Raw genomic sequence first — 14283 nt, 5'->3', positions numbered from 1 at the left:
AGGAAGCTTAGCAATCTTTCTGTGAAATAAAACAGAAATAGCAGAGATTTGTCCCTTCAAGGAACTTTCAGACAAACTTTTATCCAAACCATCATGAAGAAACTGTAAAATTCTAGGAATTCTAAAAGAATGCCAGGAGAATTTATGAAAAGAACACCATGAAATATAAGACTTCCAAACTCGATAATAAATCTTCCTAGAAACAGATTTACAAGCCAGTAACATAGTATCAATCACTGAGTCAGAGAAATCTCTATGACTAAGCACTAAGCGTTCAATTACCATACCTTCAAATGTAACGATTTGAGATCCTGATGGAAAAATGGTCCTTGAGACAGAAGGTCTGGTCTTAAAGGAAGTGGGACATCCGGACAAGATCTACATACCAGAACCTGTGAGGCCATGCTGGTGCTACCAGAAACACAAATGATTGTTCCTTGATGATCTTGGAGATCACTTTTGGAAGAAGAACTAGAGGCGGGAAGATATAAGCAGGTTGGTAAAACCAAGGAACTGCTAAGGCACCCACCAACTCCGTCTGAGGATCCCTGGACAAGTACCTGGGAAGTTTCTTGTTTAGATGGGAAACCATCAGATCTATTTCTGGAAGACCCCACATTTGAACAATCTGAAAAAACACATCTGGATGAAGAGACCACTCCCCCGGATGTAAACTCTGACGGCTGAGATAATCTGCTTCCCAATTGTCTACACCTGGGATATGTACCACAGAAATTAGACAAGAGCTGGATTCCGCCCAAGAAAGTATCCAATATACTTCTTTCATAGCTAGGGGACTGTGAGTCCCACCCTGATGATTGACATATGCCACAGTTGTGATATTGTCTGTCTGAAAACAAATGAATGGTTCTCTCTTCAACAGAGGCCAAACCTGAAGAGCCCTGAAAATAGCACAGAGTTCTGTGAATTCTGTGACCCTCCAACCATGTCTTTAAAGAAACAACACTGGTTGAATTGTGTGAGATTTAACAGAATGTAAAGACTGAGCTAGTACCAAGATATCGTTTAACTAAGGAAACACCGCAATACCCTGTTCTCTTATTACAGAGAGTAGGGCACCGAGAACCTTCGAAAAAATTATTGGAGCTGTCGCTAGGCCAAATGGAAGAGCAACAAATTGGTAATGCTTGTCTAGAAAAGAGAATCTCAGAAATTGATAGTGGTCTGGATGAATCGGAATATGAAGATATGCATCCTGTAAGTCTATCGTGGACATATAATGACCTTGCTGAACAAAAGGCAGAATAGTCCTTATACTCACCATTTTGAAAGTTGGCACTCTTACAAAATGATTCAAAATTTTCAGATCCAGAACTGGCCTGAATTAATTTTCTTTCCTTGGGACAATGAATAGGTTTGAATAAAACCCCAGACCCTGTTCCTGAAACGGAACTGGTATGATTACCTCTGAAAGCTCTAGATCTGAAACACACTTCAGAAAAGCCCAAGGTTTCACTGTATTTGCTGGAATGTGTGAGAGAAAAAATATTCTCACAGGAAGTCTTACTCTGAATCCTATTCGATACCCTTGAGAGACAATACTCTGAATCCATTGATTTTGGACAGAATCTACCCAAATGTTTTGGAAATTTTTTAATCTGCCTCCCACCAGCTGAACTGGAATGAGGGCCACACCTTCATGCAAACTTGGGGCTGGCTTTGGTTTCTTAAAAGGCTTGGATTAATTCCAACTTGAAGGTTTCCAATTGGAACCAGATTCTTTGGGGGAAGGATTGTCTTTCTGTTCCTTATTCTGTCGAAAAGAAAGAAAACGATTAGAAGCTTTAGATTTACCTTAAGATATTTTATCCTGAGGCAAAAAAAACTCCCTTCCCCCCAGTGACAGTTGAAAAACTTGAATCCAACTGAGAACCAAATAAATTGTTACCTTGGAAAGAAAGAGATAGCAATCTAGACTAAGATACAATGTCAGCATTCCAATATGTGAGCCACAAAGCTCTTCTAGCTAAAATAGCTAAAGACATAGATTTAAAATCAATTTTCATGATATAAAAAATAGCATCACAGACAAAATGATTAGCATTTTGAAGCAAGCGAACAATGCTAGACAAATCAGAATCTGTTTCCTCTTGCGCTAAGCTTTCCAACCAAAAAGTTGATGCAGCTGCAACATCAGCCATAGAAATAGCAGGCCTAAGAATATTGCCAGAAAATAAATAAGCTTTCCTTTCCATAGATAAGATTCAAGTTTCCTATCTAAAGGATCCTTAAAATAAGTACTATCCTCCATAGGAATAGTAGTACGTTTGGCAAAAGTAGAGATAGCCCAATCAACTTTGGGGATATTTTCCCAAAACTCCAATCTAGCTGCTAGCAAAGGATACAACTTTTTAAACCTAAAAGAAGGAATAAAAGAAGTACCAGGCCTATCCCATTCCTTTGAAATCATATCAGAAATAGCATCAGGAACTGGAAAAACCTGTGGAGTAACCACAGGAGGTTTATAAACATAATTTAAATGTTTTTTAGTTTTAGTATCAAGAGGACTAGATTCCTCAATATCCAAAGTAATCAACACCTCCTTTAACAAGGAACGAATATACTCCATCTTAAAGAGATAAGTAGATTTGTCACTGTCAATATCTGAGGTAGGATCTTCTGAATCAGATAGATCCTCATAAGAGGAGGATAATTCAGTATATTGTCAGTCATTTGAAATTTCATCAACTTTATGAGAAGTTTTAAAAGACCTTTTACGTTTATTAGAAGGCGGAATAGCAGACAAAGCCTTCTGAATCGCATCAGCAATAAAATCTTTTATATTCACAGGGATATCATGTACATTAGATGTTGAAGGAACAACAGGCATTGTACTAGTACTGATGGATACATTCTCTGCATGTAAAAGTTTATCATGACAACTGTTACATACTACAGCTGGAGATATAATCTATGCTAATTTACAACAGATACACTTAGCTTTGTTAGAACTGTTATCATGCAGGAGGGATCTAACTGAGACATCTTGCAAATGTAAGAGACAAAAACAACATATAAAGCAAAATTATCAATTTCCTAATATGGCAGTTTCAGGAATGGGAAAAAAATGCAAACAGCATAGCCCTCTGAGCATAAAAAAGGCAAGAGGCATATAGGAACTGGGGTTTAAATAATATTTTTTTTTGGCGCCAAGTATGATGCACAATGCAAAATGACAATTTTTGGCGCTAACAACATCCAGAAATAACGCAACTCGCGTCATGGCAGACACAACCTTGTGCAAGGAAACCTGGCATCAACCAAGATGCCGGAAATGACGAATTTGCATCACCAAACGTACCTTTGCGCCAAAAACAATTTATTGTGCCAAGAATGACGCAATAAATATCAACATTTTGCAAACTCATAAGTCTAATTTTGCTCGCAAAAAATAATGAAAAACCAGTCAATTTGAAGAAGACACTATACCCCAGGTAAGAAAAAAATTACTTCCTAAATATGTTTTCCCAAATTTTAAACTGATAGTCTGCAAAAGGAAATATACATAAACCTGACTCATGGCAAATATAAGTACAATACATATATTTAAAAATGTATATTAATACATAAAGTGCCAAACCATAGCTGAGAGTGTCTTAAGTAATGAAAACATACTTACCGAAAGACACCCATCCACATATAGCAGATAGCCAAACCAGTACTGAAACAGTATCAGTAAAGGTAATGGATATGAGAATATATCGTCAATCTGAAAAGGGAGGTAGGAGATGAATCTCTACGACTGATAACAGAGAACCTTTGAAATGATTTTCCATGAGGAAAACCATAGAATCAATAGGTGATACTCTCTTCACATCCCTCTGACAAACTCTGTACTCTGAGAGGAATCAGGTTTCAAAATGCTGAGAAGCGCATATCACAGAAGAAAATCAAGCACAAACTTACTTCACCACCTCCATGGGGAGGCAAAGTTTGAAAAAATGAATTGTGGGTGTGGTGCGGGGTGTATTTATAGGCTTTTTGAGGTTTGTAAAACTTTGCCCCTCCTGGTAGGATTGTATATCCCATACGTCACTAGCTAATGGACTCTTGCCAATTTCATGAAAGAAAGCCGCAATACATGATATATGCACACAATGATATAAACATACCTAACACTTGTGCTCTTGATACAAAGGGATTTATCAGACATATAATGTTCCCTTTATATATACAGTATGTGCTATTATCAGTTCTTGTGGCTTCTTTTTAACATGAAAACATCTAACAGACATAATATCAAGTTACAGAACATAAGATAAATATTACATACCCAGTATACATGTAGGTTATAGTAGCCATTTGAATTAAACTGATTATGATCACATATGTACCGGTTACTGACATTGTGTCTCAAATAAAATCAGTTTCCTCTCAGTAATTCCTCTGGTATATAACATGTACAATGCTAAGCATCTATTGCTATAAGAAAAGGTTTATCCACATGATGTGCACATTAAATATACTGTAACTCCCAGATGTCAATCATTTGAGACTGCTGTTATGGTTTATATAATTTTCAGACACTCTATTCATAAAAAGACTCCTTTATTCTGTAAATATATTTATTTTATCCCCTATTTAAATCAAACGTACAACACCTAACACTGGCATATTAATAAACAACACTGGGGTTGATTTGGTGGTGAATGGTTGTGTAAACTGGTCAGTATGAGGACAGATCTGTATATTCCTGTGTGGTGTTTGTATTCTATCACATTGATATGAGAGAAACTGAGGTGCACATATATAGAGGAACAAAGGACAGCAGGAGAACACTTCCAATCTGGTGCTTTTAGAACTGGGATTTAGAAGTATTATTTACAATAGGATCCTTTTTGATGCTTCTATTTAGAGAGTTTGTCCTCTTTAGGATAATTGTAAAAAGGTTTGTACACTGTGTATATAAAGTTTATTTGTGTGTAAATATTTGGTGTTTTGTGATACCTGATTTCAATAAAAAACAGAATTTATGCTTACCTGATAAATTTCTCTTTCTTGCGATGTATCGAGTTCACGGATTCATCCAATACTTGTGGGATATTCTCCTTCCCAACAGGAAGTGGCAAAGAGAGCACCCACAGCAGAGCTGTCTATATAGCTCCCCCCTTAGCTCCACCCCCCAGTCATTTGACTGAAGGTTAGGAAGAAAAAGGAGAAACTATAGGGTGCAGAGGTGACTGAAGTTTTTTCAATAAATTATACTACCTGTCTTAAATAGACAGGGCGGGCCGTGGACTCGATACATTGCAAGAGAAAGAAATTTATCAGGTAAGCATAAATTCCGTTTTCTCTTGCAAGATGTATCGAGTCCATGGATTCATCCAATACTTGTGGGATACCAATACCAAAGCTTTAGGACACAGATGAAGGGAGGGACAAGATAGGTACGTAAACAAAAGGCACCACTGCTTGTAGAACCTTTCTCCCAAAAATAGCCTCCGAAGAAGCAAAGGTATCAAATTTGGAAAAAGTATGAAGCGAAGACCAAGTCGCCGCCTTACAAATCTGTTCAACAAAAGCCTCGTTTTTAAAAGCCCATGTGGAAGCCACCACTCTAGTAGAGTGAGCTGTAATCCTTTCAGGAGGCTGCTGGCCAGCAGTCTCATAAGCAAAACGGATGATGCTTTATAGCCAAAAAGAAAGAGAGGTCGCTGTAGCTTTCTGTCCTCTCCGCTTTCCAGAATAGACAACAAACAATGAAGATGTTTGACGGAAATCTTTAGTTGCTTGCAAGTAGAACTTTAAAGCATGAACCACGTCTAGGCTGTGCAACAGACGTTCCTTCTTTGAAGAAGGATTAGGACACAGTGAAAAAACAACAATTTCCTGATTGATATTCCTATTAGAAACAAAAATAGGAAGGAATCCAGGTTTGGTACGCAAAACCACCTTGTCAGCATGGAAGACAAGGTAAGGTGAATCACACTGTAAAGCAGATAATTCAGAAACTCTTCGAGCCGAAGAGATAGCTACTAAAAACAGAACTTTCCAAGATAGAAGCTTAATATCTATGGAATGCATAGGTTCAAGCGGAACCCCTTGAAGAACCTTAAGAACTATATTTAAACTCCATGGAGGAGCAACAGGTTTAAACACAGGCTTGATTCTAACAAAACAAAACGTCCGGAACATCTGCCAGGCGTTTGTGTAAAAGAATAGACAAAGCAGATATCTGTCCCTTTAACCTCTTATGGACATATGACGGAATTTTTCCGTCATAAAACAATTGAGCAAACTGAAAGCTGTGTCCTTAAAGGGTTAAGGAACTAGCTGATAAGCCCTTCTCCAATCACTCTTGGAGAAAGGCCAATATCCTAGGAATCCTAATCTAACTCCATGAGTAACTCTTGGATTCACACCAATAAAGATATTTACGCCATATCTTATGGTAGATTTTCCTGGTGACAGGCTTTCTAGGCTGAATCAAGGTATCAATGACCGACTCAGAGAAACCACGCTTTGATAAAATCAGGCGTTCAATCTCCAAGCAGTCAGATGCTGAGAAAGAAGATTTGGATGCTTGAATGGACCCTGAACTAGAAGGTCCTGCCTCAGCGGCAGAGTCCACGGTGGAACGGATGACATGTCCACCAGATCCGCATACCAAGTCCTGCGTGGCCACGCAGGTGCTATCAAAATCACCGAAGCTCTCTCCTGCTTCATTCTGGCAATCAGACGCGGACGGAGAGGGAATGGTGGAAACACGTAAGCCAGGTTGAAGGACCAGGGCACTGCTAGAGCATCTATCAGTACTGCCTGGGGATCCCTTGACCTGGACCCATAACAAGGAAGCTTGGCGTTCTGGCGAGACGCCATGTGATCCAATTCCGGTGTGCCCCATAGCTGAATCAATTGGGCAAATACCTCCGGATGGAGTTCCCACTCCCCCGGATGAAAAGTTTGACGACTTAGGAAATTCGCCTCCCAGTTCTCCACCCCTGGGATATGGATTGCTGATAGATGGCAAGAGTTCATCTCTGCCCATTGAATTATTTTGACAACCTCCATCATCGCTAGAGAAATCCGTGTTCCTCCTTGATGATTGATATAAGCTACAGTCGTGATTTTGTCCGACTGAAATCTGATGAATTTGGCCCCGGCTAGTTGAGGCCATGCCTGAAGCGCATTGAATATCGCTCTCAGTTCTAGGATGTTTATCGGGAGGAGAGCCTCCTCCTGGTTTCATAAACCCTGTGCTTTCAGGGAGTTCCAGACTGCGCCCCAGCCAAGTAGGCTGGCATCTGTCGTTACTATGACCCACTCTGGCCTGCGGAAACACATTCCCCGGGACAGGTGAACCTGTGACAACCACCAGAGAAGAGAATCTCTGGTCTCCTGATCCAGATGTATCTGAGGAGATAAATCTGCATAATCCCCATTCCACTGTTCGAGCATGCATAGTTGCAGTGGTCTGAGGTGTAGACGAGCAAAAGGAACTATGTCCATTGCCGCTACCATTAGTCCGATTACCTCCATACACTGAGCCACTGACGGCTGAGGAATGGAATGAAGAGCTCGGCAGGTGGTTACAAGTTTTGACTTTCTGACCTCCGTCAGAAATATTTTCATTTCTACCGAGTCTATTAGAGTCCCCAGAAAGGAAACTCTTGTCAGGGGGATGAGAGAACTCTTTTTTATGTTCACCTTCCACCCATGAGATCTCAGAAAAGCCAACACGATGTTCATGTGAGACTTGGCTAGTTGGAAAGACGACGCCTGGATTAGGATGTCGTCTAGATAAGGTGCCACTGCTATGCCCCGCGGTCTTAGAACCGCCAGAAGGGACCCTAGCACATTTGTAAAAATTCTGGGAGCAGTGGCCAACCGGAAGGGAAGAGCCACAAACTGGTAATGCCTGTCCAGAAAGGTGAACCTGAGAAATTGGTGATGATCTTTGTGGATAGGTATGTGTAGATACGCATCCTTTAAGTCCACGGTGGTCATATATTTACCCTCCTGGATCAGTGGCAGAATAGTCCGAATAGTCTCCATTTTGAAAGACGGGACTCTGAGGAATTTGTTTAGGATTTTGAGATCCAAGATTGGTTTGAAAGTTCCTTCTTTTTTGGGAACCACAGATTGGAGTAAAACCCTCGCCCCTGTTCCACTCTTGGGACTGGGTGAATCACTCCCATGGTATGTAGGTCTTCAACACAGCATAAGAACGCTTCTCTTTTTGTCTGGTTTGCAGACAATTGAGAAATGTGAAATCTCCTCCTTGGGGGGGAATCTTTGAAGTCCAGAAGCTATCCCTGGTAAACAATTTCTAAAGCCCAGGAATTGTGAACATCTCTTGCCCAAGCCTGAGCGAAGAGAGAGAGTCTGCCCCCTACCAGATCCGGTCCCGGATCGGGGGCTACCCCTTCATGGTGTCTTGGAGGCAGCTGCAGGCTTTTTGGCCTGTTTACCCTTGTTCCATGCCTGTAAGGTCTCCAGACTGACTTGGATTGAGACACGTTTCCCACTTGCTTTGCAGCAGGGGAGGAGGAAGCGAGACCGCCCTTGAAGTTTCGAAAGGAACGAAAATTATTTTGTTTGGGCCTCATCTTATTAGTATTATCTTGAGGGAGAGCATGGCCTTTCCCTCCAGTGATGTCTGAAATAATCTTCTTCAGTTCAGGCCCGAATAGGGTCTTTCCTTTCAAAGGGATGTTCAAAAGTTTAGATTTTGACGACACATCCGCTGACCAGGACTTAAGCCATAATAACGCTCTGCGCACTAAAATGGCAAAACCTGAATTCTTTGCCACTAATTTAGCCAGTTGAAAAGCGGTATCTGTAATGAAAGAATTAGCCAGCTTAAGAGCCTTAATATCCTCTAATGGGGTCTCCGCCTGAAGCACGTCTTCCAGCGCCTTGAACCAGAAAGCAGCTGCAGTAGTTACAGGAACAATGCACGCAATAGGTTGGAGAAGAAAAAACTTTGATGAACAAAAATTTTCTTTAGGAGACCCCCTAATTTTTTATCCATAGGATCTTTGAAAGCACAACTGTCTTCAATAGGTATAGTTGTAGGCTTAGACAGAGTAGAAATAGCTCCCTCCACCTTAGGGACCGCCTGCCACGAGTCCCGCATGGTGTCAGATATGGGAAACATTTTCTTAAAAACAGGAGGGGAAGCGAACGGAATACCTGGTCTATCCCACTCCCTAGTGACAATGTTCGCAATCCTGTTAGGGACCGGAAAAACAGTGTAAATCAGAACCTCTAGGTATTTGTGCATTTTACACAATTTCTCTGAACCACAATAGGGTCACAAACATCCAAAGTCGCTAATACCTCCCTGAGCAACAAGCTGAGGTGTTCTAGCTTAAATTTAAAAGCCGACATATCAGAATCTGTCTGAGGGAGCGTCTTCCCTGAATCAGAAATCTCTCCCTCAGACAGCAAATCCCTTACCCCTACTTCAGAACATTGTGAGGGTATATAGGATACGGCTACTAAAGTGTCAGAAGGCTCAGCATTTGTTCTTAACCCAGAGCTATCACGCTTCCCTTGTAACCCAGGCAGTTTAGATAATACCTCTGTGAGTGTAGTATTCATAACTGCTGCCATGTCTTGTAAGGTAAACAAAGTAGATGCACTAGAGGTACTTGGCGTCACTTGTGCGGGCGTTACTGGTTGTGACACTTGGGGAGAGGTAGATGGCCTAACCTCATTTCCTTCTGTCTGAGAATCATCTTGGGCTATATTTTTAAGTGCTACAATATGTTCTTTAAAACGTATAGCCATACCAGTGCAACTGGGACACAGTCTAAGAGGGGGCTCCACAATGGCTTCTAAACACATTGAACAAGGATTTTCCTTGGTGTCAGACATGTTTATCAGGCTAGTAATGAAACAAGCAAGCTTGGAAAACACTTTATTCAAAGTAAAAACACACTTAGAAAAAAACGGTACTGTGCCTTTAAGAGGAAAAAAGGTACACAAATTCTGCAAAAGTGTAAAAAAGTGGAAGTTTTACAGTGGATTCTTAAAGCTTTAGTAAGATTGCCCAAACCTTCAAATAAACGATTAACCCCTTAATGGAAAAACCGGATTGACAAAACGTCAAAAACCGGTACAAAAACGTTCAGCACCTTGCCACAGCTCTGCTGTGGCGCCTACCTGCCCTTAGGGATAGATTTGTGGGGGGAAAGCTTCCTTTAAGCCCTCAAACACAGCAGGACCCTCCAGAGAAGCAGCTTGATGTCTTGTGTGTAAAATAAACTGCGCAACTGAGGCACGAAAATAGGCCCCTCCCACCTCACTCGATGTCAGTGGGGCCTAAAAGAAACACACCAAAGTGTTTCTAAACTAGCCATGTGGGTTAATAACCCTTAAATAAGCCAAAATTAACCTCCAAAGTCCCTCAAAAAGTTAATCCTCTTTAATAAAAAAGTTTTTCTCATAAGTGTCACCAGTAACAACTTAGCCCTTTATGCAAGCTTGAATTCCATACTAAATCTCTGAATACAGCTTATCCTTCCCTCATGGGAATATTGTCAGCCTTTTCTATAATTATCAGTCTGTTTAGAAATTTTTTTTACTGAACATACCTCAATGCAGATTAGCCTGCAAACCGTTCCCCCAACTGAATTTTTCCTGTACTCCTCAGCCTCTGTGGGAACAGCAGTGGATCTTAGTTACAAAGTGCTAAGATCATCAACCTCCTTGCAGAAATCTTTATCCCTTTTCTGCTAGAGAGTGAATAGTATACACCGGTACCATTTAAAATAACAAACTTTTGCTTAAGAAAATAAAAACTAACATTTTTGTCATCACACTCACTTTACCCTTCCTATTGATTAGATCAAGCAAAGAGAATGACTGGGGGTGGAGCTAAGGGGGGAGCTATATAGACAGCTCTGCTGTGGGTGCTCTCTTTGCCACTCCCTGTTGGGAAGGAGAATATCCCACAAGTATTGGATGAATCCGTGGACTCGATACATCTTGCAAGAGAAAAAACTTTTTTCCCACTTTCTAAACATGTGAAAGATTTCTTCCCTTGTGAATCATTGCATGAGTTTTCAGATTTCCATTTTGTGTAAAACTTTTTCCACACTCTGTACACGTGAAAGGCTTTTCTCCTGTGTGAATCCTTTGATGATTTTTCAGATCACTCTTATGTGTAAAACATTTTCCACACTCAGTACATGTGAAAGGCTTTTCCCCTGTGTGAATCATTTTATGAGTTTTCAGAGTAGACATTTTTGTAAAACTTTTTCCACACTCAGTACATGTGAAAGGCTTTTCCCCTGTGTGAATCATTTCATGAGTTTTCAGATTAGACATTTTTGTAAAACTTTTTCCACACTCAGTACATGTGAAAGGCTTTTCCCCTGTGTGAATCCTTTCATGCTTTTTCAGATCATTCATTTGTGTAAAACCTTTTCCACATTCTGTACACATGAAAGACTTTTCTCCTTTGTGAATCCTTTCATGCTTTTTCAGATCACACTTTTGTGTAAAACTTTTTCCACACTCTGTACATGTGAACGGCTTTTCTCCTGTGTGAATCCTTTCATGCTTTTTCAGATCACACTTTCGTGTAAAACTTTTTCCACACTCTGTACATGTGAACGGCTTTTCTCCTGTGTGAATCCTTTGATGATTTTTCAGATCACTCTTATGTGTAAAACATTTTCCACACTCAGTACATGTGAAAGGCTTTTCCCCTGTGTGAATCCTTTCATGAGCTTTCAGACTACCCTTTTCTGTAAAACATTTTCCACACTCAGTACATGTGAAAGGCTTTTCCCCTGTGTGAATCCTTTCATGAGTTTTCAGATTTCTCTTTTGTGTAAAACTTTTTCCACACTCTGTACACGTGAAAGGCTTTTCTCCTGCGTGAATCCATTGATGATTTTTCAGATCACTCTTATGTGTAAAACATTTTCCACACTCAGTACATGTGAAAGGCTTTTCCCCTGTGTGAAACCTTTCATGCTTTTTCAGATCATTCATTTGTGTAAAACCTTTTCCACATTCTGTACACATGAACGGCTTTTCTCCTGTGTGAATCCTTTCATGCTTTTTCAGATCACACTTTTGTGTAAAACTTTTTCCACACTCTGTACAGGTGAAAGGTTTCTCCCCTGTGTGGGTCTTTTCATGAGATATGAGATTTCCCTTGGATGTGAAACATCTCCCACACTCATTACATGTGAAAGGTTTCTCCCCTGTGTGGATCTTTATGTGATACATAAGGCTTCCTTTAGATGCGAAACATTTCCCACACTCTGTACACATGAAAGGCTTTTCCCCTGTGTGAATAATTTCATGAGTTTTCATGAAAGGTTTCTCCCCTGTGTGGGTCTTTTCATGATATATGAGATTTCCCTTGGATGTGAAACATTTCCCACACTCTGTACATGTGAAAGGCTTTCCTCCTGTGTGAATCCTTTCATGAGTTTTCAGATTACTCGTTTGTGTAAAACATTTTCCACACTCAGTACATGTGAAAGGCTTTTCCCCTGTGTGAAACCTTTCATGCTTTTTCAGATCATTCATTTGTGTAAAACTTTTTTCACACTCTGTACATGTAAAAGGCTTTACCCCTGTGTGAATCCTTTCATGAGTTTTTAGACAATCCAGTCGTGTAAAACCTTTTCCACACTCTGTACATGTGAAAGGCTTTTCTCCTGTGTGAATCCTTTCATGAGTTTTCAGACAATCCACTCGTGAAAAACCTTTTCCACACTCTGTACATGTGAAGGCTTTTCCCGTGTGAAACCTTTCATGAGTTTTCAGACAATCCACTCGTGTAAAACCTTTTCCACACTCTGTACATGTGAAAGGCTTTTCCCCTGTGTGAATCCTTTCATGATTTTTCAGATGACTCATTTGTGTAAAACATTTGCCGCACTCAGGACATGTGTGTGGTTTCTCACCTGTGTGAATTTTGTAGTGTTCTAGTAGAGGAGACTTCCATCTAAAGCTTCTCTCACATTCTGTAGATTTCAAAGATTTCTCCTTTGTATGAATCATTTGGCTAGACTGTAGACTTCTCCCTTCTTTAATATGATTTGAAAACTCAGTAAATGTGTGTGGTTTATCCTCTGGGATAATAATTTCACTAGATAACTCATAAATGTTGTCCTCTTGTTTGATGACTAAACTACTCTCTGTACACAATGATTGCTTCCCAGTTCCTGCCATTTCACCATCTTCTCTAAATATCTGCTGTGATATCCCCAATGTTTGTGAATAGTCATTAGTGTCTAAGACTTTTGGAGTTTGCTGTATCATTCTGATGTTTCCTGTAGTGAAGGATGGATATGAACTATTCAAGTGTTTGTCTACATAAAAAGAAATGGAATAAAGAAAAATTAGAATGTTTATCAATTTATAATATAATCCATCTCAATAAAAAACATTTTTTTTTACTCAAAAAATGTCTTCCATTGTTAATTTTTAAATTTATTTACCTGTAAATCACAAATTAAAAAGGATGACATAGAATGTAAACATTACTACATCATAGAAAACGAAATTACTGATTACGGATGAAAACAAGTTATAGGGCCCCATTAAACAAGGTGCGTGTGGATAATGTTCTCAGCCAGGGAACAAGTACATCTGTATTCTGGGCAAGAGAGGTGGCATCTACCATCCTCATTTAACATTGCACAAGCAACTGCACATTTAGCCCTGCCCAGCTCATGCTTAACAAGTTGGGTGAGAACCTGATGCCGTAATCATCACAGACTAATCATCAGTGTGAGATGTTTTGAGAGGGTAAGAAGCAGTGACCGTATGATAATCTTCAGCTTTTGGCTGTGGTTCTATTTATATAAACAGCCAAAAACTTTATTAGTTTCATAATACTCACTGTAAAATTAAGCACACAAATCAGTGGTGATTCTGGGGTGGGGAACACTGGGGGAGTTGTGGGTGTTCCACAAATGGGAACAAGGTAGGCATAAGTATAGTTGTGGGAGTTCCATGAGCGAGGTAAGGGCAGGGGAAGGTGGAATTGCCGGTGTTCTGAGTAATGTACCAGGTCAGGCAGTGAGGTTAGGCAGTTGTTGGACATGATCTGTCTAAAAGAACAGAGGGGGAGTAGTTTTTTTTTACCCTACTCCTCAGCCCAATGGAGGTTGCTCCTTCTTTATAACGTCACTGACACAAGTGTGCTTAAAGATGCAGATATAAATATAATAGTTTATATTTGTTTTAAGAGTGATCTATTCTATTTTCCCAGTAATTAAAGTGAAGGTAAACCTTGCACGATGTTATTAGTGGCAATGCAAATGAGAGGTACTTTCATTCATCAAT

The 14283-nt window shown here is 40.0% G+C and overlaps 1 protein-coding gene across 1 annotated transcript in view; it reads right to left on the bottom strand.

Annotated features, from left to right (window-relative positions):
• Positions 1-13301, bottom strand: part of LOC128659825 (zinc finger protein 850-like) — a 186718-nt gene extending 173417 nt beyond the window's left edge. The window contains exon 1 of the mRNA XM_053713397.1: positions 11151-13301. Coding sequence (XP_053569372.1) covers positions 11151-13254 — 2104 coding nt within the window. The 5' untranslated portion in view covers positions 13255-13301. The remainder of the gene's footprint in view (positions 1-11150) is intronic.
• Positions 13302-14283: the final 982 nt, after the last annotated feature.

The sequence above is a fragment of the Bombina bombina genome, chromosome 5, assembly GCF_027579735.1.
Source record: "Bombina bombina isolate aBomBom1 chromosome 5, aBomBom1.pri, whole genome shotgun sequence".
NCBI classification, from domain to species: domain Eukaryota; kingdom Metazoa; phylum Chordata; class Amphibia; order Anura; family Bombinatoridae; genus Bombina; species Bombina bombina.
The sequence above is the reverse complement of the archived record's forward strand: the minus strand, read 5'-3'. Positions and strand labels throughout refer to the sequence as shown.